At 37.0% G+C, this 25902-nt stretch overlaps 1 protein-coding gene across 1 annotated transcript in view; it reads right to left on the bottom strand.

Moving 5' to 3' along the window:
- CalpC (calpain C) overlaps nucleotides 1-23162 on the bottom strand; it is a 38683-nt gene extending 15521 nt beyond the window's left edge. The window contains exons 1-5 of the mRNA XM_069109974.1: nucleotides 23148-23162; nucleotides 22978-23029; nucleotides 22348-22536; nucleotides 4419-4562; nucleotides 2010-2079 (exon numbers count right to left, since the gene is read on the bottom strand). Of these exons, the coding sequence (XP_068966075.1) occupies nucleotides 2010-2079; nucleotides 4419-4562; nucleotides 22348-22356 (223 nt within the window). The 5' untranslated portion in view covers nucleotides 22357-22536; nucleotides 22978-23029; nucleotides 23148-23162. The remainder of the gene's footprint in view (nucleotides 1-2009; nucleotides 2080-4418; nucleotides 4563-22347; nucleotides 22537-22977; nucleotides 23030-23147) is intronic.
- Nucleotides 23163-25902: the final 2740 nt, after the last annotated feature.

The following is a 25902-nucleotide window of genomic DNA, read 5'->3' as shown; positions in this document are numbered from 1 at the left end:
ATCATCGTCCAAATTAAAAATTTTAACGACTCGTAATTTGTATCTTATCTTCCATTACACGTACATGAATAACATCTCTACACTTCGATTCTAATTTTATCAAATAGCAAAACATGATACCGTTCAGCTTAAAAATCCATTTTTTGAATGAAGGGGTCGGCTTCTTTTGCATCATCCGTGGAGAATTTTCAACGATTTGCAATTTGTATTTTATCCTCCGTTGCACGTGTGTTAATGGCTGGAAACAGTGAAACAGCAAGATACTCGGTTCTATCGACCTGTCGCATCGCGGTCGACGAGTTGTGACGCCAAGTATAGTAAGAGAACTCGGACGCATCGTGAACTTAATCTCCGTCTTGTGGGGAGCCGGTGTAGGTAATTCACGAGCATCGTAACAGCATCGTGGACGGAAGTCGAGCGATCCGGGAATTCGTGCAAACGCGTTTCTCGAAGACGACGCGTTCACAGCACCGTGTCCCGTTACCGTGCATAAGTACGTAAGAGTACGCGCGCAAGCGGGCAAGGATTACCACGACACGTGATTGTTTCTTTTTGACCTACATTAAGGCGATTCAAATTGCTCCTGTTACGAAATAAGCTGATTCCAATGTAAAAGAGATGTTCGATCGTTTTATGACTTCTATACTCTTTTTAAATCAATTCTTTTACAGATTTGCCGTGGAATGTTTTCTTTGCTGTCTTTATTGTATATTTGGTTTATTTCGGAAAATATCCGCCTGGGCAGTGGATTTTTAAAATAATTTTCATGCTTTATATCACGTTTCTCGAAAAGTTTGATTTTTAGGAAAATAAGCAAACTGTGCATTTACTTTACTAAACTTAAATGCTTCTAAATAGAATCTTTCTCGCCAACTTTTCATTATATAATAATAAAATCTGGTTCTTTGTATTTCTTGTAAATTTTGGAACAACTGATTTCTAATTCTTATATAATTCAAGAAACTATACTTCTTATAAACTTTGAATTCCTCAAATAATAAAAGTGCAGATTCCATGTACCAATAATTTTCATTTTGATAATTCTTGAAAACTGAAAGTAAACGGTAATCATGAAATCGCTAGTTTTTTAATATTGAGAGTTACTGACTTCCACATTCTTACGGGGTGAGTACCAAAAAGGAGCTGTACGAGGTAGCCATACAATTATCATACAATAGCGATGAGTTCGGTTATTCGTTAATTAAATCGCCGGGAATATTGATTATACCGGTATACGGTCGTAACTGTCGTGCCCCGAAGAAAGTTCGTTTGGATCTAACAGCTTCGAGCCATAAGTACCGTAGAAACGACCACGCTATACATATCTCCCACGTTCTTCAAAGGTTACCAGAGTCACTTTCAGGGTTTGTACGATTTCGAGGTCGTTCATAAAAAGACTTGACAAGCATGTCGACTCGCGTAATATATCTATGACAATAATAACGTTACGTTATTAAATGGCAAATTATAGTAGTCGTAGCTAATCTGAAACGTGTGAAAGTGTCTCAGTGTTGCCATGAAATGGTAAAACATAATTTAACGATAAAAACGTGTGACTTCGTTATACCTTTTAAAAGTTTAATAAAATTATTACGAAGAAACAATACAAATGTAGAGTTAAACATTGATATAAAATAATTCAAATTTAAAATTCGGGTAGCTTATACGAGATAAGATAACATATATAACTGTTTGAATAAAATACTATAAACCGTGCTCGCTTCAGTTTTTGTTACGAAATCAACCAAGGTGAAGTGATTCATTGATTCACGCGTATGCACGCATGTGAACCATATCATTAGGTTTGATCATGAGAGGATTCTTTGCGCCAGAAGGAAGAACGAAACAGAACGATTTGATTTTATTATGCTTCTATATCTTCCGCGTTCATTTTATCTATCGGAACTATTTCGCTTTGATTTATGATAAACTGATAAGTACGTGCAAAATATTATATAATAATGATGGTAAACTATATTAGAAAATAGAAGTTTGATTTCTAAACTTACCCATTTTCCCGGGAATTACGTCGAACTGAGCTGGTGTGTCGTTGACAAATATTGGACGATTGCATAATTCCTAAAAAAGAAGAAAAACGGAAATACGGTTATTCGTCTCTAAAATCCTTACTTCATATATAATTCTTCGAATTCTTCATCTTTAGTGGTACATAATATTATTACATAGAACTTCTATGCCACATTGATTCCTGCGAAAAGTTTAGAGCAATAAAGAAATTTATTTTATATCGTGGTATTAATTTATCAGAAGTTATCCGACTGAAACCGACTCAGTCACAGAACAAAGGCTGATTATATAACGCTTCGTTTTATCTTCTACAACACATAATTATTCCCAGACGGACGTGGAATGCGACTCGCAATGGGCTCTTGGCTTTATCGAAACCTACGGAGCAAACTTTTTACAGCGTCGTTATTTTTTGTCGTCCCTTCTGGAACTTAGAAACGGTTTCCACGTTGTTTCCGGTTTCGGAAGAAACATTTCCGCAGAATTCCTCGCGATCACACGACGTAAGATTTAGACTGGCAACGTAACGTGACAGATAGTCGTTAATTACCGCTAATTACAATCCTCTAACATGACTCGAGCGTTTGCAGTTCGTCATTTATATTTTCATTGCCACGTTCGTTCCACTTTTACCGTGACACTTCCGATTTCTATTAACGAATAAATCTTTCACGATCAAACGTGTAACTTAATGATACTTTTCTACAATTCCGTAAGATTGGTCGATAATTCGCTCGACAAATTAACAACGATAACGATATGTAACAGGTCTTGTCAAAAACGAAAACAGTTCTAAAAAAAACATATTAAATCTTGAAACTTTAAATCTTTTTCCACATTACAAAAATATGTAGACATCCACGATCCAATACTATGAATTAGGTACCAAAAGACCTTTAAAAAACAAGCTTTCAAAAAAACGAATGCAAAATCATGTATGATGTTGCGTCATAAATAGAATTTATATTACTTCTATTTAATTTATATGGTAGTCATCGATGATCTTCCTTTTCAGCACAGGACATTTAACCTGTCGTTCACTACTCGTGTCACGCTCACCTTCGATCCTTTCCGGTCGTAGTAAAGTGTGACACGTAAATGCGCGTCTCACGTAATACCTATTGCGTGAACGCAATTGTCGACTGTGTTGTAGAAACGCACCGATGTCAGTAGCTTTTATTATGATCATTATACGCAACAAGGAGAACCATAATGTCTCGTTTCAAAGGCTAAATAGACTCCGCTTACGCGTTGGTAACCATACTCTTTGCTCTTTTTCTCGTTTCTGCGGATCGTCGTAAAATTTACGTAATTAATCCGCTGAGTTACTGATCCCATGAAAATTCTCATACTTCCATTAAACATATATTTTATTCAGAACGATCTACTTCGATAAATCTTCGGAAAATCGTTTATTACCTTTTACTAAAAATTTTATTACTCTTACACTCCGTTTTACTGATATATAAATGACTTGGTCATTTGAAGTTGTAGTTAAGGAAATTGCGTTACAGATATTAATCGAGCAATTTTATGTAGCGACTTTTTGCTTGGGAAGAAACCGTTAATACGTCATGTACAGTAAAGATGTTACTGCGCGATTATGAACACAGAGACGGTAAAGACATACGCTATGTGTCAAGGTTGCATAGTGCCGCCGTTACGGTTCCTAGATTTCAGATTCTTTGTCCTTCCGTCTTGTAGAAACTGAGGTAAATCAATGTCACTGAGTACAGACCGCATCAATGACGGTATAAAAATTCTAATATAAGAGTGGTGAGAAATTTTGTAGAATTAGTAACAATTGAAAGATCCACCGCAATCTAAGGCATTGTAATCGGAAGACATACACGCAAGCTCCTTAGTCTCATGAAATCCTAAAGCAGAGGGACTATGAAGTTATATTTGAATTAATCTTGAGTCACAATATTTCAATTCAGGAAGCATGACGAGATCTCGAAACTCAGCTGGAGTTGATACGAATTCATCGGATAATTCGGTTTAAATCGGTATTCGGAATTCATCGGACGGTTCGGACTGAACCGTCTTGGAGCTGTAGAATTGGATAAAGCTAACCCAAGTTCATAAGCAGATCATTGGACACAAATAATACCTACCATCCTAGATACGAAAAATCTCATGACAGGAAACCGTAGAGGAGATCGTAGAACATTCTGAACTTGTAAACCCACAAGAACGACGTCATGAACAAAAGAACACAAGAAAAGAAATAGCTGGAGATCGAATGACTTTGAACTTGTAAATCTCCGAAGAAAAGTACTTCAAAATCGTGAAAGATCGTGGAGTTTGCGAAAGATGAATGGAATATCTTTTATTCTTAATGAAGTAGTATTAAAGTATACGAGATGACAAATAGGTAGAAAAATTACCTTTGGTCTCTTCCATTGAAACTGAAACGGAGGCGTTTGATGGTAGAAGACCGACGTCTGCGTGGCTGGAAATTCTGGGTCTTCCCATAATTCACCTCGTTTCAAGCACGAACGCTTGATTCGTTCGTACTCGCTCATTACGTCCTGCAACAATAGAATTCCATTCGTTAGCTACGGTAATTACTCGGACTTTTAGTATCTCCACACGCATTTACTTTCTGTTCTTTGATTCGCGCATGCAAAATTATTACATAACAGTCCATCTGAATTTATCAACAATATTTTTACAACGAGTAGGTCTTTCACGGTTAAATCTAGTTTAGTATATTATATTCTTAATTAATATTTATGGCAAACTGCGTATGGAAGGTGAGAAACTAACCGTACACGTCGTTTATTCGACGCTTCCCATACTTAAATCACTATTATAACCATTATCACGATGGAATTCCTCCACGGATTTCCATTCGTAACGCTACGTGCAATAATTTTAAATATTAATATTCTATCGTCGGCAACATCAACGTGTAGATTACGTAAGATAGCGAGCACTGTGAACATCAGGCGCATTAAAAACGTTTATTACGACCTCGATAGGATGTGATAACGCGTTTCAAGACCTCATCGAAGAACCATTGTATCGAGGTCAACACTTTCTCTCCTGGCTGGAAGTCTTCGTTGCTCAGACAACGTTTTCCTTTATAACCGCAAGCAAATTCATTGCGACCGGCGGAAAAAATATTTTTAGTAATCATTAACCGTAAAACAAAGAGGCAATTTACAATTTGTATCCGAGGGCGTCATAATCAGTGGGAAAGTGGTACAAACGTGCCTTTATTAAAAATGAGATAAGTATAAAACAAACAACACATAACATCGATATCCGAGTTTCTCAGAAACCAAACTGACGAATTCCACTTTTTATTAATTTCTTAATTTCGTTACATAAGTACATGATTAATATTCGATTCTCAAGAAATAAATGACTTACTTTCGTAAGTTCGTTTATCACAAAAGGATGATATAAATAATGGTAAATTCTAAGGTAGATTTAAAAAGCAGTGTTTATAACATCGTCAATTTCCTCTACTTTCCAATCTATGGACTTTATTACTGTAGCTTGTGAGCGGTTCAATAAATTTCTGAAGATTAAAGGTTTCGTCATTCGCGCCACTTTTCCTCCGGGTCATCCACGAAAGTTTATTACGATAAAACTTAACCATAATCTTGTTCTATATCGTGAGCATCTTTAAACTAAACTTTATTCTATATTATCTTAAAAACATGACTCTTTAGATGTAACGTTGCATATATCTTTCACGTTGTAAATCATAACTAGCATTAATAGAAAATGATGCAAATAGATCATGAACGAATTGTTTCTTTCATTTCAATAGAAAGTAATTATTTCATGCAATTGGTGCTTATATTGTGATCACTTCAGTCATTTTGTTAATCAAACGTAACGACAGGATATAATAATTATATATCGACGAACTTTCTACAAAAATTATATCATAAATATTTTGTAACAGCAAACATAACCGTGGACATACTACTTTCCTCCCTTTCTAATAATACACGAGGTTTCTTCTGCAAAGATCGTAACGCAGCTCGCAGAAATGTGCGATCTCTCGAGGCAAAAGTACAAACGCTTTCGAATCCTAACGAATCGACGATTTCCCCTTGGCGAATCATCCGTCTGCTATTACTCAAAATCATCGTCACGGAAGAGATGCGAGAACTAGCCTAGGTATTGGCGATTTGCACGCGCGAAAGGAGGATTTTCGACACGGTTGAACGAGCGGTAACACCGCACGATCGTATTTTGCAACGCCGCGCGGTTGATAATATATTTTCACTGCGTGTAGGCGATAACGCGAAGGGGAAGGTGCGCACACGCGTGCAAAAGTAACTCGTGAAAGCGTCACGGTTGCGAAACAGGTAGAGGTAATTACAGAAGGTTGGACCCGCCACGTTCTGACCATTGTTCCAGCCAGTCAACTAATCCGTCCGCAGAACAATCTGGTGCACCAATTAAGATCGTAATGAGTTGCTACCGCGTACTGACTAATTAGAATGCCTTCGAGGCTCCTCCACATTGAACAATTTCAACGGTTCACAAATTTCTGTTATGTTATGTCGTTACCTCGGCATACCGGGTTAAGGCGTGCCTTCTTCTATTGTTATGCTGGTTGACAAAAGGTGCGGTTATGTTGTTTGCTTTTTTAATTAATCCCTTTTGCAATAGGGTTACGTTATTTATAACGATTTCTTGCTGTCTATTCTTGAAACAATTTGTCGAAATTTGGATTTAAATTTTACTTACAGTTAAACTTACATTATATGTAGTTTAGTTTACATTATATGTAGAGCGCGGATATTTGTCTGTGGAAATTTATATTTTTATAGATACAAGTGAGGAAATGGAAGGCAAAGCTATGCGTAGCGACGGTTTTGTCGCTCACGCAGGCATCGACTAAAATTTCTTCTTTTTCTAATAAGAAAAAAATTCACCTGTAGTCGCGTTGTCAAATACGCGCACGTCCATATAAACATACAAACGAGTGTCATTCTCGTAAGCGACAAATTATCGCGTAGTGTGCGTATAGACTAAACAGAGATTTATTTTACAGAATAGTTATAAATATTTATATACTTTGGACATTTTACGTACTTTTGCGTGTTATTTGTATTCTGTGTGTGTATAAATTTCCCATAAAATTGGCCTGAGACATTTTTAGGACTACAGAGAATATGATTGCATTTGGGACGTTTAGGACGACTATTTCATTCGTTGGAATTTAAAATAGGAGTTTTATACTTCGTGTCTTTTACTTGATTATAAATCATAATATTTTCCCGCAATACGTGACGAATAATAAATTCTGCCAATCAAAACACATGATTACGATAGTGACAAGCTTATTGAATTGCTCGTTGTTCAATGAACCTAATGAGCAAGGAAATCCTCTTGTCGAACCGTGTCGTAGGTAACGCGTCCGTTGTAGCGGGATAATGATTCAGACTGTCGCTGATAAATTTTAATTCCGCAAACCGGTTTAAAGGCAGTTGTGTTTCGGTAGACCAGTAACGAAGAGGAGCTTGGACGGCTGAGCGCACAAAACCACATTGTTTTCTTACGGAAATCTACGAGATCTACCGTTTCTCGCAAAACAAATCGTACGATATGATATATTTCATTTCTCGAAACTGGCTTCGCTTTCATGCGAAATACTTTCACTCTGTTCAAACCACTCGAATTTATCCTTAAGCAAATCTGCCGTCGTTGAACCGAGTAATGAGATAGTAAAAGAAACTGGTCACTTGCGACATCGTTCGCAGTTACAAGTGGCCTTGACCGATTCGCGTTCAACAAAGGATTAACTGTAAGTAAAAACAATGAAACGAGAAAATGCAACATTTCGTAGAATTTAAGTCTACTATATGAAAAATTATTTTGCCATAAAGAAAATGATATACATAAAATTTGTCTCTATTCTCAGACTTGCTTTCGAGACGATAGATAGAATATTTTAACTAATCGGAGCAACGTTCTAAGATTCTGATCCAAACGATTCGGAACTCCGCAAAAATTATCCAATTGAACAGACGAAAATGCTGGCAAGAAGCCTCCGGTCGAACTTTATTTCGCAGGAAACCACGCGGACGTTTTATTTACTTTTACAGAATTACCGGTTGCCCGGTATCTTTTTTTGTCAGTAACAGGAGTAAGGAGCATCGAAGCCGCGGCGCAATCATTCGACGAAGGGAAGCATGAAGCACACTCGCGGCTTGGTATTCCGTCAGAGATAGATGCCCCTGGCACGTACCACGGGTAGAGAGAGAAAGAGAGAGAGAGAGAGAAAGAAAGATTTTACATTGTACGTGCCAGGTTATTCGACTTCGCCTTCCGCTAAACCGAACACTTCTCTCTGATCCACTATATATATGTTAAGCCGTATAATAGCTACCATACTCTGGTACCGGTCGGACTAGTTTCACGCTTGGTTCTCAAGCGGCCTTGGAGCGCGCCAACCACCGCTGCAAACTCGCGACGAGAAAACCTTTATGGTTTTGCCTCTCCCGAGACGACGTTGCGTCGGACCCTGTCGTGGCCTCTCTACGTGGATTCCGGCTCCCCGCCTTCCGGAATTTCAGCTGTTAGGCTTCGGCTTTTATACAGCTCTACGATAGAAACGACCGACCCGGGACGCAAATTACCGACGATTCACCGCGGTGTGCCTGCAGCGCGGAATCACGCTGGTAAAACGGACCGATTGGAAATGTTCTCCTCCGCTAGGAAGGTGTGGCTCCGGATGATAAAATTTCGCGACTACGCGGGAACGTGGGTTAGTAGGTGCTGATTGGGTGAATAAAAGAGTGTTTCTAAGGAACACTGTTTTCTATGATTTCGATAAAAAAATATGGATTAAGATAAAAAGACGAAAGAACGTCTTATAGATCATAGGATATGTTTACTTCGGGTATGGTTAATATGTAGAATTATCAACGTTTTGTATTACATTTGAACCTTTTCACACAATTCATCATTTAAATTATCCGTAATTCAAAAAAATATATCAAACAGAAGTTACTCTGTTTCTACATTTATAGGTAGGTATATTCCTATCTGAATAAAAATCGACATTAATTTCACCAAAGGTAGGTATCTACATGTTTTCAGCAGAAAATATAAAAGCAGAAGAAATGTAAATATGAATGTAGAAAAATGTAGAATGTATGAAATCCATCATTTCTGGATCGACAAGCTTAAAATCACGGAAACACTTGGCAACATGAACGTGATTCAGTATTTGCGTCCTCGATGACTAATCATACACTTTCTATTTCCTCGATCATTTTTCTTTATTCTACGTACACGTTCATTTCAACGAATCTTTTAAGACAGGTGTATAACTAAATGCTTCGAGAAATCACGAAATTACGAGGATTGTATAAAAACGGAAGATGAAAACGTATCTTTCCTATGCTGACGAATCCTTTCGACTCTTCGCACTTCAAGAACTTAATGCAATCAGCGACTTCAATCGACAACTTCAACACTTTCCATAGTTTCTTGATACCATAGTTACGTATATTTTAAAGAGGAAAAAATAATAACAAATATGTACAAACTTTATTAGCTATACAAATATATAACTAAAATCATCTTTAAAATCTCGAAATTGTAAGAATTACGTAAGAACAAAAGATAATATTTCCTTTCGCTGTCAACTATTTTCAGACAATATTCGCATATGCTTTGATCAGGTGTTATTGACAATGTGGTAAAAATAGAATAGATATAGACAAGTTACTCAATGAAACATTGATCGCAATGAATGCGTTCCTTTCGATTGGTATACGCAATCGATTATCACCGTATGGTTATGGTCTGTAAACGTGTATCAGCGTGGATGATTATTTCTTCGATGTGCCAGAGCAGTCGTGGCAAGTTGCTCATGTAACGGGATACCACGAAGGAGAGTTCTGTGCAACCTCGTGCACTACGACCTTAATTTCCTTCCTTCCATTATGCGGTGCTCCATTTTTCATCCCCTTGCGAGCGCGTCTCTTCATCCAACAATGATTTCGAAACCACTGAATCGACATTGTAAGTGCATATAATTTATTGCGTTAAACGACGCATTGTTTCACAAGACGAACAATTTTTGCATAGAAAATTCGTGTTTGTACGTATATTGGCAAGGCAAGGTGCTAGTTTTTTTTTTTGTTGTTAAAAATACCCTTTTTGTTTATATAGTCATCTAAGTAATCTTCTAACTTTTTTAATTTTACAGAGTCCTATAAAATAAAAAATTGCAAGTTTCTGCGATTAAGACAAAGATTTGAATAGTTCGCTTTCAAACGTCATACTTTGTATCACATGTTATTAATTCAAATATACCTAAACGAGAAATTCTGCACTCTTTCGAAGGATTTATCATTGACTGTACTTTAACCGTGTAGAAACTATTTACGTCAATATAATATACCATTATATAAGAACTAGGTAGTCTATGATGATCAATTGCTTCCCAAGTTTCAAGTTAAACTATAAGACTGTGATTAGTTAAATCCCTTTCTTATAAATTATCAAAATATGATTAAATCTAATGAAGGTAACAATTAAACAATTAAGAAAAGTTGCTATAACTGGAAATACCTTAGAAAAATAGCTAAAGCTGAAGAAGTTCTCCACAGGCAATAAATATAAAACAAACCTAGTTCCACAGAATCTGAGGATAATTGATAACACGAAGGAAACATTTTTGCGACGCCAACCGTGTTAAAACAGGATATTAATCCCCCGAACCTGCTATTCGAACATTCCTTGCCAGCATAAAAATATTTACACAAAGAGTCAACTACAAGGTTATAAACCAGTAAGACGTCTTTCTAGCGTATCCCACGAGAATGATCAATTATGAAATGCAAAAAAACCAAGCAAAACGAAATCAAATTCTCAACTGGCATTCCACTACTCGATCACTACAGAAAGAAGCAAATTATGCTCAAGGTAGGCCAAACTCCTGAAGCGAGACCATGTCTCTGCATCACCAACGATGCAACGAACGTGCAAAGTAAGGAAACGGAGATCCGCGATATTAATCCGTAAACGCAGAAATCACCTCTCGTTATTCTAATATAACAACTAGGTGAATCACTATAATCCTGCATTGACTGTCTTTAACAGTTTGTTGACTCACTCTCCAAATATATTCCTCTAGGTGCCGTTGCCAGGTATCGTCCTCCGATTTTACACAATATTTATCAAAGAAATAATCATCTCTGTATCTGTAATGATGTATTACCAGCTAAAGATCAAAGATGTTATACAAATTGTCATTTTAGCACATACAGTGGTTCACACAGGTATTCGAACACTTATCATAGAAAAGATTTATTCGTATATTGTGGATGTTGTACAAAAAATTTTGAAATTTCATGGGTGCTATGATGAAATACGACTGCCACGATCATACTGATAACGTTTGAAATTAATTAGAAAATCTATATAAAAGTTACAAGGTATTCACTTCAAATATATATGTAGTAAAAAATTAGTATATAGCATAGATAACCATGTGAAGCATATAATAAATATTGAAGATGATCCCACTGAATATTAATATAATGCATACTTGACTGTCTCAATATTTTTGTGAACTCTATGAAACATGTACTATAAATGTCTTGTAACTTCTATATATATAATGTATATAGTTTTAGATTTGTTTCACACTTTGCCAATATAATCGTAATGGCCAAGTTTCATTACAGTGCTAATGACATTTCAAAACGTTCTACTCATAAAAGGTGTCCACGAGCGATCGAACACTCTTGTGAATTGTGTATGTTCAATACGATTCTCTTTATATGGCTAGTCAGAGACAAGCGATCTCGAGGTTCGATTCACAAATGCGTTTCCTTGCGGATGCGCGTGGTACGTGTCGGAAATGATTAACGCGAACGCGCGTGGATCTTTATCTGCTATTTACCCTTTTGCCCGCCTCCTCGCTTTCCAACAGGAAAATTATAGCTACCTCAGGCTCAATACGCTTTGCCACGTAACTATTATCTCTGCCACGATAAGAAATTCAGCCAACCTCCGAAGCACAATGAAATAACTTGATCGCCTTCGAGGCGCTCTCGTGACAGCCATCGTTTTCCCCAATCCGATGTTTTCTAAAATTATTCGAGATTATGTAGATTAGGAAGATCGTAAACTCCTAAGTCAATATGAATTCCCGAATAAAAATTATATTTCAATAGATATTACTTACTAAATATTACTTACTACGCAGCGTATATGTACGGTACATTTTACTAGATTTTGTGTATTTCGTACTTTTTACGAATAAAGTATTTCAAAATCTGAAAAATATAACAAAAATTTTTGGAGATATCTTTTTTCCATAAAAAGAAAGTGAAACTATCTGGCACCGTTGCACCATATCGTAATCCATCATAATTTATTAGACGAAGAATTTGGTAAAATTCTTCTTCGATCTAATATAATCAAAGGGTTTCAAATTATCCAGAGACAAGAGAACGTCTGCTTTCGTTTTCGTAGGTTCGTTCCAGTTCTCATAGAGACAGGTTTGCTAAGGGGACTCGTGTCACCGTTTAATGACCGAGGGAAGAACAATGGAGTACACACCTGCCACTCATCACGGTGACCAAGTTTTGAGTAACTCGAATAAAGGAGACCCACGTTCCTTGGCTTTGTATTGTTTGAAGAATGGTACGCTGGTGTGCGAACAGATAATACACTCTTATGCTTCGAAGACTTTTGATCTAGAAGAATAGCTGTACTAAAAGAATTGTTACCTGTATTCGTACATATCTTTGAGATATATATATATATGTATAAACACAGACACAAGAAATCTGTCGATCAAGCTAGAACGCGAATGGTAATCTATTTTCAATCTATATGTCATTTTCAAAATCCATTTTCTGTCATCATTGGTGTAAAAAAAATGTCCAACGTTTGTATCTCTATAATACTTGGTAATTCGTGTCACATCGAGAAACGTGTTAAGGAAACGACCGTTGATTTTTATTACGAATAAATCGCCGAATTGTGCTCGTTCCGATCGCTGAGCACACTTTCTCCAGTCGGTGCGCTCGCTTTGTGCACTGTTTCGGATTTACGTGAATTTCTACTTCTACACCTCTCGTTTCTTACGTATAAATATTGTAATATTGGTGAATTGAATATTCGGAAATTGATAAATGAAGATATATTAATGAACCTTTACAGCTAATTAATTCGATAAACGATTCTGACTACTTTAGAATCCCATAATGACTTTCAAAAAGGTCTTCAGTAGTCCAATTATGTTTCTTTGACAACTTTCAATTGTATCATATTCTTGTGATATTCATATTGATCCTTCGACCAGTTAAATATGCAACATAAGACTGAACGACTTGTCTAATGTGAATTTTGTCGCGATACAATAAAGGTAGATTATCTTCATAAAAAAATTAATTTGAATTGAGATTTACAGTTTCAATGTTCGAACGGAGGATTATTAAATGAAGATCATTAAATACGCACAAACTACGTATAATATCTTAATCTCGTATCGTTCAATCCGATGTTACGGCAATGCTGTAATACGGAAAACGCTTCTACAATCGCTGCTATAACAGCAACAAATATGAAATTCACCATCAGAATGCACCTGGAAGTCGAACATAATCTGTTCCGTATCTCAAGTATCTCGTTAGGAGAAGGCGATTCCGTCTGTCGCGAACCACTTCCTGTCTATGTACACAGATTCCGGTGCAAGAAGCTTGCGTAACCCGCAATATCATGTTCAGATATCTCGAGTTCGGTGCCAGGATTTCCGCGGTGCCCACTCGACAATTTTTACTTGGTTTCGAAATCAAGAACCGATCAACCGAACAGGAATGCCGTTTCGATTTAGTACAACCGATTTAATCTTCGATCGATCGTAGAAAACAGGGCGCACATTAAGAACGAAGGCGATACGCTCGAGAGGAATTGTAAACGGCGAATACCGTACAGTAATCCGAGAAGAGGCACCTCGCGAGCAAAATTCGATTTTGCAACTGTGATATTTAAGGAAGAAGTTATTTTCTATGACAAACTGAAAAGCTGGATTTTGGTAACGACGTGCCGCTTCCCAGACCACCGCGCACTAGCGAACACACGGTGAAATTTCATCGCGCGTTCCGCGCGAGGTCTTGCCGATTTTCCGGGGGTAGAGAGCCGCGCTCTTTATTCTCCTCGGGCCGTTTTACCTCGAGATCGCTTCGCACGATAATGAAACAACCTGTAAGCAGTCGCTCGTGCTCCCACTCCCTTAGCAAATACCGGAAATTTGTGCAAGCGCCTTAACACTATCACGTTCGAGGATCGGGGGAACCACGAGCCTCGATCTACCACGCACGTCTTCTCCCTTTCGGCTCGTGGTACTGTTCTCCTATGCATCATCTAGTAGATGCAAACTCTGGTGGAGGAGGAAAGACAGTGCACGCCAGGCCAACGGCTATCTGACGGTTTATCTTAAGAGCGAGCCAACTCGCGATTTTACTGCGCATCCTTCGTTAGACCTCGAGTCTTCCTGATTCTACGAGGGTAATAAACAGATTCGTGTAATCGAGAAGATAATGCGATATCCAGGTGTTAGGATGAAGTATCTTGATTCCAGGAACGATTGATTCGCTCGTCTACGTCAGATCGATCGATTTACCGAGAAACGTTACTCACAAGTTTGTAATAACTTTAAGTTGAGCGTGAAAAGATTAAATAAGATTTTAACGTTAAAATTGTACGATGATCTTCAACTCGTGAGAAAAAGTCTTTTCTTATATTTCGTAAGCAAATTGGATAGTCTATATTCAAACCCAATTTCTGTTATTTTAAGCTCCCAAAAAATTTTCAATGATCCTCGCGTACTTCTAAATGTATTTATGGTACTACATCATGTGATAATTCGTTAAGTAGAATGTTCAAGACCTTTTTCAATAAATATAAAAATAAAAAAAAGAAATTTCAAAAGGTATATTTTAGGAACACAATTTTAAAAACGAATTTCAATTAATCAATTTCAATCAATGGTTGTACTTTTATCTCCACAAAGTGTTAACGTATATTTAAATTGATATATTCTACATGGATAATCGCAATTTCTTGATTTCTAAACGGTTACTATTAATTAATATTAATTGATATTAACATCAGTGAACGTCATTTAATATCGCGTAAGTCGTGTTGATTGCCGATTGCTTTTACCGTTTCTCCATAGATCGTGGGTTTATCCTTGCGGATGACTCAGTAAATACAAACACATCATTTTTGTGGCTAATCCTCGAGTCAAGAAACCACAGTGGGAAAAACTTTCAGAGATTGTTAGCCAAGTATAAAAGGACTAAAGAAAGGAGTGAGCATCGACGTGATTCAACGAGATGTAAGTGTGATATGAACGCGAGACCTTCTGTACGGCCTTTCGACGAACGTTCCTTAACCCTGAAGCCTTGATTTCTTAATCCTTTTACGCACTATGAACTGCTACGATTCTGAATTTCATCGATCTTTTGATAAATTTGATATTTTCATCTAAAATCTCATATCTGTGTTTCGTGTCCTTCTATCCTATTTCTTTTAAATATCTCTCATAATGGACCTTAAGTTATTTCCTGTTGTTTATCAAAAATCAATCTAATCACCACTATTGAAATATTGCAATGTAGAAAGAAATAAATGCTAAGAATTTTCCTCATAAATTTTCGTATGAAAATAATTACAACTGGAAATATTCGCAAAGATTCTCCGCCTCTACAAACGCCATACAACAGTTTTCCAGTTTCCAAGTCACTCCAAAGTCCGAGATTCACAGGTTGAAAATCCAGATTTTATAAAGTCATTACGCGATCTAAATTCCTCGTGTCTCTCGATGATGTATGTTTCAACGTTCCAAGTAACATTTTACAGCAATAGAAGCTTGGTAATATTCGATTTTATTACGAACGGATATCGCAATGAAGTTCCTACGAATGTAACGAAACTCTTGCTCGTGTTTTCCGAAGAGTGATCGTTAATTCGCTATTCAAGCTGTGGGCGACTCGGAACGACTCGGCGCCACGGAATCCTTTAACTGACACTAATTTCATCTTGAAGAGATTCTGATTTACGAGGACTTGTCCAGCGAGTCGAGTTTCTTCTCATCGGCAGCGAGTTCTAAGACGTTTTTCTGGCGACGTTCGCCGAGGTTGTTGCCCCGTAACTTCATGTCGAACGTGTCGAATCGAAAAGTTCAACGTATCTGTCTTCGCTTCCCGAACCGTTCCTCCGTTACGAATAAACGTTAGTATTTCTTCGTTTAATCACGACTATAACGCAACGTTTCGTCGAATCTATTAGGCGTTTCTCAATCGTGAAATAGTCTTCAAATTTTGTGGTCCAATTTTGATCTTCTCCCGTTGAACAAGAAGACTTTGGATGTTTTAAGAATAATACTGACATAACGAAATTAATAAATCTTTTATCATTAAAGGAATCGAAATTGATCCAACGCACGTAGGTTAACATTTTAATAAGTTAGCTGATAAAATTTCCATTAATTATGAAAATACTATCGAGTTACTAATAATTTTCGTGTAAAATCTATCATAATGTCTTAAAATTTCACGATAAACGATGAATATATAACGTATGAATTGTTATGAAAGTCTTGTTTAAAATTCCATGAGTTTTGATTTCCCTTCGTCGTTCGAGTTGATATTAAACGCATATCGTAAGTTTCATACACAATTCATGCACACCGAGCTTGTTAAGCAACGAAAGAAAAATATTGGAAATCTGCAAATGCCTTTTGCACGAGAATTCTCTCTCTTTCGCAAACCGCGATTACACTTTTCATAATATCGCGAATCATTATCTACGGCAGCGATTTAAAAGAAATTCAACGGTGATTCATCGTGATTTAGCGGTTCGCCAACATTTTCGATTCGCTTCTTTGCGGTCAATGATGGATCGAGTCGACGATCCATTCGTGTCCTTGAGGCTTCTCGTCGTTGATTTTCTTTTTTTGTACGTGCTTTGTCGTCGATCATTGTCAACCGTTAGCAACGATGATTGTTTAACAGGAATAATTACAGGTAAAGTTTACGAAGAACCAACCCAGGAAACTCGCTCTCGGAGTTTTACTTTCGCCCAGCAATTGATAGCCAGGGACCTTTATCGGTCGTTACTCAGCTGGTATTTTAACACGAAGAACGTGTTTTGAACCGTCTACAAACTCGACAAAAACCTCTACCCGCGAATGCTTTTTCACGTGTGGTGTAACATTTATAAAGGCGGCGAAAAACAATCTCAAAGATTAATTTCAAAATATTGCAGTCTGATGACTAAACTTTTAGAGAAACTAATTCTTTTTATACTCCTTTTTTTTACTTAAACGCATAACGCGCTTAATAAAGTATAAATCTCTAATTCAGATGTTTACCACAGAAGATAGTATTCTGCGTTATACATATACTAATAATCATTAAATTAAACCCTGGTTGATCAGTTGTGGGTCAAATATCAAAGATGCTTTCTCACTGCTGCAATGATTGATTTTTCTGAAATGAATGAAACTATATAAATACCTCAGCATCGTACTCGTAAAATTTGCCTTCTCCTCGTTTTCCCTTCTTTCGCATTCAAGCGAAAACCAAGCGCACCACGATCGTTTGGCTCGTCGTGACGGCAAGGTTAGTAAATCTTACGAAGAACCAAGAGATTCCCTTCAATTTATAACCGCGCTTCCTCTCGTGGGAGGGAACGAATCCTCTGGAGTGTGGAGGGATCGTAAATTCTAGGAAGCGAGCGAACAGGCTGACTATCGGAAGCGTTCGAACCTCCGAGGACTTTCTACGATCCCGTCTCCGGGAATTCTTCTTTCGTTAGGGCAACGTCGACGACAAGGAGGAAGACACGATGCACAAGGAACGACCAGTATCTCCTATTGGCTCTCTTGGTACGCACGCATTGCTTCGTGCCTCCGTAATTTGTGTGTTTCGAGGTCGTGGAGAGAAGAAGACCCGGTTTCGAAGGCAAGGGAATCTCGCGGAGGTAGAAACGTGTCGGTCGAGTTCGAGGTACATCGACCATATCGAAGAACTGTTGTAGACAGGTGCTGTAATAAACGCTGTTCCTTTTCTTTTTCTTTTTCTTTTTTGTAAGGGAGTTAGTACTTTAGTTGTCGTTCGTCGTAGACAGGCGCGAAAGTGCGATGGAACGAGACATTGAAAATTTCTTTGGCTAATTACTTGCTTACGCGCCAATTGTAACGCGACCTGCTCCAGGATTCGTGAAATGCGAACGTAACGACCTAGATTGTCGTGTATCCAAGGCTTCATTGTAAGATCGCCGAAATTTGTATCTGATTTTTACGAAGTATGTACTCGCTACTCAAATTCTCGACTCTTTCGATTTCTCGAATTTAAATCAGAATTAATTAGAATTAATTATTTAGGAGAGAACTAATTTCCTTCTAGTTAAGTCTCCGATGGTCAATGAGATCGTTTATCATACATAATTGGATTTTTATCTTTTTCATATGAATAAAGTATTATGTTTATCGCATTCATGGAAGTAATTATCTTCTTTCACTTCTTATATTGTACTTTGCATTTCATTGCCATAAATAATAAGATATAACCTTATAATTAGAGGAGGAAAAGAAACGTTATTACAGAGTCAAGAAACAATTGAAACAGAAAAATTGATCATTTTTGTACGTTAGGTGAAGAACTTGAGGTTCTTGAGAAATATCGATTAAGTTTGAAGGATTGAAAACGTAAGGCTGTTGTTAAAGTAGGCAAACTACTTCTGGACAAAATGCTACTTTCGCCGCCAATAAATTTAACAGCGGCCTGATAAAGGCCCGCAAGCGTAACAACATGATTTTCTATTCGCGAAACTGGTTCCTGTAGGTTGTACTTCCGATCTTATCGAGAGCGCGATTTGGTTTCGTTGCTTGCTTTTTCACTCGCAATTTAACAAGCAACAATGAATAAATTATATCGAGGAAACTATGAGTTCTACAACTGGACTCGCTTTACAAAGTGGAAGATCAGATTTCTAGACCGCTCGGGAGAACCAAGCGTCGAGAATGCAACTTGTACAAGCCGTTTCATATTTGGAGATACAATCAAAGCTCTTCTGTAATTGCACTAATTAATTTTACATTCACATTTTGGAAATTATTCTCTATGTATATGCACATATCGTAGAATTTGTTACGTCTTAACTTTAACTCCATTTTTAGTAAATTGTTTACTTTCGTTACTTGGCTGCGTGATTAGTATTTGAACCTTTCAAAGAACAATTGACTTAAAATATTTTCAACATTTCGACTCGACCTTGATTAAAATACCCTATACGATCCGAAATCTTTGGATATCTAAATGTCTATTTACTATGAAAGTTTCCTCTAAGATTTCACGACATCGAATCTTTAGTTTATGGATTCAAATCGATACTACACGTACCTATGCAAATCCAACGAATATACCAACTTATAGTCAAGATATATTTACGTAGTGAAGATATTTTTCCATTTAATGGATATCGAATATGATAAAACGTAGATACAACATATATTTAGTATATTTACTATAAAATTATAATATAATAAATTTACCATAAATTCATAAGGAACCACCTTAAACCGTCTTTTAACAGCAGTTGACGAAGCAAAATACAAAGACTGACCTAACGTAACGGAGAATATGCGGGATGTGTCGGGCATGAGACGTGTGTACGGTTACACCAGCCGTGTAGACAACGACGTTACAAAAGACATCGATGCCACGAATGTGGGCGACGCTCGGGAAAGTAAAAAATGCTCCAGGGACACGTATATACGGAGTACATTGTCTTCCGAGCGTCGTACCATACCGCCTACTGTCAACTTTATCGTAATCGTATGCAGGCACCGTAGCGTTCGACTTGTGAAATTACGGCTGGAAGAATGGAGAGAAAGATTTTGAAGAATGCGAGGAGATCACTTTCGACGAATAGATCTCCTTTTCACGGAACGTTACGTAATCATGACGGTTGAACGACGGAAGAATTAAGTAACGTCATCCCCCGCGAATAAATTTTATTCGTTCCGATGAACTCATTAGACGTTGCAGAAATGCATATAAGGATTAATATGTATCGTGATTACGAGTCGAGACGAGTTCATTTTTATGAGATACCACCGGAAAAGGAATAAAAATGAACACGAAGAAACGCGTATCAGACCTAAGAGCTGGAAAATTCTTTTCAAATTTATTCCTAACGCGTTTAGCTTGTCGATTATCTTGCCTAGTTGTTGGCTAGGCGGATAATTTAATACGTTTGTCCGGTGTTAGCGTTGAATCAAATTAATTATCAACGTTAATAATATTTCGTAACTTGGCTGTTTCACGGATTGCAACTCGCGAGAGGATGCCGAATTATTTTTTTCAACGAGTCGGATTCGTTTTATATGCATCTAAGCGAAGTATGGACGCACGCGAACTTAATACATGCTGAAACGGCTATCAGAATTATTCGATGTAGGATTTAAAAAGCGGAAGCGAGAAGCGTGCGCCTTAGCGAAGGGATAAATTACGTTCGGTCACGTAAACGAAAACTCGTGTCCAGAGTGATAAAACGTATACCTATGCCAGGCTTTCGAAGTTGTGGACCGCGTTACAAGAAAATCACTATTCCTCACCCGTTCCATCGCATGTATTATCCTGCCGATACTCCTGCAAATCACGAGCGTTTCGTATCTTTTACTGGAAAGCGTATTCGTGATACAAGTCTCGGCAGGACATATGTAAATATCCATAGAACAAGCATCCTGTACGGGTACATTATACAGCACTGAGGTGATATTTTATGTTTCCAGTTGAAGCTTCGAAAGCATTCAACGTTTTTAAATATTTTTAACTATATTCAAGGTATTGCTAGTAACATACCGTTTGACGAAAAATATGTGTTAGGGCATCTTTTCATATACGACACAAGAAATCTCCAAGTCGAAGATGAATCCATCACCGCAACATTTTATTTCCAATTTTTTAAATTTACCTTAGCGAATGTCGCTTTTTACCCTGTAGTTATGAAAGAGAACATCAAAGGGAACGTCAAAGTATCTACATGATAAATTTTCTGTTTTAAATCACAAAAGCTCTGTTTCTGTTTCTAACTCGTGTAACACACTTTTGTAGAGCATCTATTATTCTAGTATATTTTTGTATCTCAACATAGCAGTGTACAAGTCATTCCCGTTTTCTGGCAATGCTGTATTTACGTTACCTTTATACATATCTCACTACTTGACTCTTAATATGACTTACATTTCCACTCGTCTTGGAGTTGCAGTTTAACGAGACTACATTTGCATTTCCACAAGTTTCTACATAGTCCCGCGTGCGTGTGTTCGCATTCCACGTGGATCAAATAGTTTCCATTTCACTGGCTGGATTCGGTTGTACCATTCTAGGGTGACTTTCACGCAAAGAAATCATTCTGGTCACATAGCGAGGCGCACCTCGCTAGAAATTCTATAATGACCTACTACTACGAGGGAAATCTTGGTGCGCACGAGTATCTTCTGTTCGTATGTTTACCGAAGTGTGGAGAAAAACAAAGAATTTCTTTTCAGCAGTGCGATTTATCGCCGCATCGAACCAAGCAAATAGATCCGCCTTGTAAAAGATTAACTGGCAGATCGTGATCGTAGGTGTTCATAAGTTAGGAAAAGCTAGCCAGCAATTGTTGCACCAGCTTTGTACGTTCATATTCAGGTGCTATGGAAACAAAACCTTTGGCTATCTCCTTTCTCGTGTTTCGTTTCTTTTATCGGTGTAGGAAACGGCGCGAAAGGTTTCATAAGTAATGCCAACTACTTTCTCCAGTCTCTCTTAATATCCTTTGTTACATCGCACCGAAATTGGACGCGGAGCAGCGTGAGATGTGAGCAACTATGTATTTAAATTATGGTACTGAAATTATCGTAAATAGCGTCAGGAAGAATATCAAACGAATATACATGCAGCACACGTATAAGTTTCCGGTTACATAGATTTTTATTCCAGGAACGATGTTTCAATGAATTTTTACAGCGTTCTTTTGTGATGTTACTTGCTTTTACTTGCCATATTCCTATACCCAATATTCACTAAAATTCTTTTAAATATCATTTTTAAAGGATAAATTGAAAAATCTATCTGCGCGTCATTTTATGCTCCGATAAAAAATACAACTTGATCAAAATAATCTTCTGCAATTTCTATATAGGTGCGACATTATGATGTTCTATATAATTAATTACACAAGTTCAGATATTCTTACAGAATTTTCTTGATAGATTTTTCGATCGCAGAGCTACAGGTAGTAAACACATCAGAAGATACTCACGTTAACCATCCGTGGCTGCGTTTACGTCGCGTCCTCTTCAGGCTGTCACCTCTCCGCGGAGGTCCTCTTCGAGATCCTGCTCAAGGTCGCACGTTCCTCTCACTTTATCACTGGTTCCACTGGAAGAAAGGAAGGTCCTTACGCACACACTGACCTTACTGGCACTTGCACTTTCATCGATCGACTTCACTGCGCAGAACCAACCAACGTGTTCGTGGAAAGGAAGTATATGAAAAAAAAGAGAGAAACGAAGAAAGAGCGAGCGAAAGATCGAGGAAAACGGTTACAGTGGTGGTCGATGAGTCGCAACAAAGCCGTGTCGATGAAAGATTAAATAATACGGGTGAAACTCATGCGAACCGAGACGCGAAAGGAACATGTCGCGGCTCCGCGAGCGGAGCAACTTCTACCACCAACTAACTACAATCGACTGCCTGAATGACTGACTGACTGTGCGCTGACTACCAGCCGTGAACTGCTAGTCGCGGATCCGGACTCGATCACCACCAACCTAGCTGGCCTTCCTCCTCTTTCTCTGGTCGCCGACTTACTGACGACCACTATCCTCTCTCTTTTACCTCCCTCTTTCCGCGTCGTGATCGTTGTCTATACACCTAAGTACTTACTTACCGAACTTTGTTTACGAAGTTCACGATGACTTACCGATGGACTTCTTATTGACCTACGAGCACACAGCTAATATCTATATATTTATGTAAAATTTAAAGGTACTAAATGCACGTACGAAGAAACAGAATATACATATGAAAAATTATATAAAACATTTAAAGTGTACTAACCTTTGTGAGACTTAGCAAATGAAAGAAATTTCTCCTTCGGAAGTTCAAAGATGCAGAAATACACGGAATGCACGGAACATGCAAAAATTGATACAATATCCAAAGCAGGATACTGGTTATAATATGTGGTAAATGGTGCAAATCCGTGCTTGGTCATTATTCTACTTGAATCCTTGAACATATGAATTTGCATAAATCATATGTTCTATCTATCGCAGCCTATTTATGAGATTCACTATGCTGAGTAATGTTAAATATTCCATTTAAATGAAGGATACATTTTGATCTAAAAGAAGCAGATTATCCGTTAAAATTTAGTGCGTGTATATGGAAATTACTTACATATATTCCTGATCTAAATTGAATTTATTAAGGATCGTATTCTAATTCTCTTTTGGTCAGCTAATATCAGCTGCGTTTTCGGTGAGGTCTGAAATCCTTCCATTGTTTTGAGCAGTGTAGCATGGCGGGATCTTGATAAAGTATTCCATAAAATGTTCAATGCATGGTTGCCGGAAGCCATTCTTTTTGCAGAGAACTTTTCTTTCGTGTTGAGGTAAAGTGAATAATAATTGACGTTTTAATGATCTATAAAAAGAAGTTTGTTTCATTTGCTTTTAATTATTTCTTTTATCTTCTCGTATCTTCCTCTTCCACTCTAGTTTTTAATTTGCAAATTTTTCTTGGAGAGTTGCTTAACATTTTAATTACTTTCTCTAAGTTTTAATTAAATTTAACGATTAATTATAATGTTTTGGTGAAGAATCGATTTTTTTCGGAAGTCAGTGTGTTTAAGGTCAAGTTTCAAATTATCTTGGTCTGGCTAGAAATTATATAAATGATAGTAATCAGAGTACGGTTGAAACGTGAGCCAGAAAACAATAGTATGCCTAAGCGTTCGATTACGACATCAAATACCTTCCCATAACGACAGACGCTTTAAACGGCGACAGTAGCGAATTCTGGACGACAGGAAACGTACGAAATTTACCTAAATGGCGGGTGAAAAGTACGCGAGAAAAGGAATGAAACGGGAGCGACCGAGAGGCTACTGGAAAAAGAGAGCAAAAGCGAATCGTAGTTGGAAGAAGAGAAAACGAGAATTGTAGCCCGGGGCTACAGGCTGATCTGGTGAAAGCTCGTGTACGTTGACTTTGCTCGAAATGTTCGTTTCAACATTATGCCAGATATTGTTTATTAAGCAATAGTTTATTTCTAGAACGTCCTATCTTATTACTATGCATAAATCGTATTTCCCGATGAAATCATTTTCATTTATTCGATTTAATCGAACAAATTTATCGTGTATCTTTTTATCTTTTGTCCTTCTATAATTTAATATATTCTTCAATTTAATTTTGACATGTGACAGATGACATTAAAATATAATAAATAAATATATCAAGTATATACGTGGAAAACGAGTACTTTAAGGAAATATTTCGTGAATAATGTTATAAATCTATAGGTACAAGTGATTGATAGTAAAAGATATAATTTTATGTTATTCTTCAAAAATTATAAAAACTAACTTACTGTCATCCACAACTTCTCTTCTAAATTATCTAAATGTTGAGAATTGTTACAAAATATAATTTCTTGAGTTGATAAAAGGGTTACTGAATGTATTTCTCGACTTTTTAAAGAGCAAGGGAGCGCCATCTAGTAACGAACTGAAACACTCGCTGGACGTATAAATATTTTCATTTCTATAATGTTTTTGATAATCAATTAGGTACATACTTATAACATTTCTTTTAATGCTCGCATATTAGACTTAAAGTACAGATAGAGATATTATTTAAAATACTACTACATATTTTAAAATTTAATTGTCGATACAGAAAACTTTAAAGCCCTTTTCCATTTTAGTGTCATTTCTAACGTCATCGATTCAGGATAAATAGGATTCCAGTATGATTAGAGCATTGACTAACTGTATCCTCATTGTGCTCGTTCGTGATATTTCCTATGTTCATCGTAGCAAACGCAACTTAGTCTTTTTTCTAGGTCGATATGTCATCTTCGTCGGTGAAGATACATGAGTTCTAGATCATTGTGGCAAAATGAAAAAGCAATGAATGTTATGTCTATCCTGTAACTCTTCGGTGATATCACGTCTATTCTGTATCTCTAGTCTTCTGTATCTGTATAGTACTCTGTCGGTAATATCACGTTCTTAGTTATGGATAATGACACAGACGAATATTCTTAGTCAATGGAATGGTATCCAACGTTCTATCTTTATCATTCATCGATAGTAGTAACTTGCTGTATATTTCTGATATTTTATGCCTCCATAGTGCACTGTTTTCCTACTATGCAGTGTAAAAATAGATGATTTTGATCTTTATTTTAAAAATTAAAAATTAAACATTGTTTCGAGGCTCACGTAATTCAGAGAATTTGTAATTTTCTTGTCACATAGAATAGATTTGAACGAGTAAAATCCAAAACTATATACTAGTTTTAAGGAAAACATTATTTTGAAACCTATGTGTACATAAAGTTTATGCATTTTGTAAAGTTTATTTGAACATACATGCTTTATCAGTTATGTGCGTCGCAAGAGTATAATTATCAGAATAAAACGGTGTTGATTTGAATTAGATTTCATTAACATTATTTAAATTTTAAATTGGCGTTTTGCAAAATAATTCGCAAGATAGATCGGTATCATGATGATGACCTTACTGATCAGAATCTTTATGGTGGACAAGTAAACTATACAATATACATATATACATATATGAAC

The sequence above is a fragment of the Bombus flavifrons genome, chromosome 1 (assembly GCF_040668555.2).
Source record: "Bombus flavifrons isolate JBK064 chromosome 1, iyBomFlav1_principal, whole genome shotgun sequence".
Taxonomy (NCBI): Eukaryota; Metazoa; Arthropoda; class Insecta; order Hymenoptera; family Apidae; genus Bombus; species Bombus flavifrons.
This window is presented reverse-complemented; position numbering and strand designations above follow the sequence as displayed.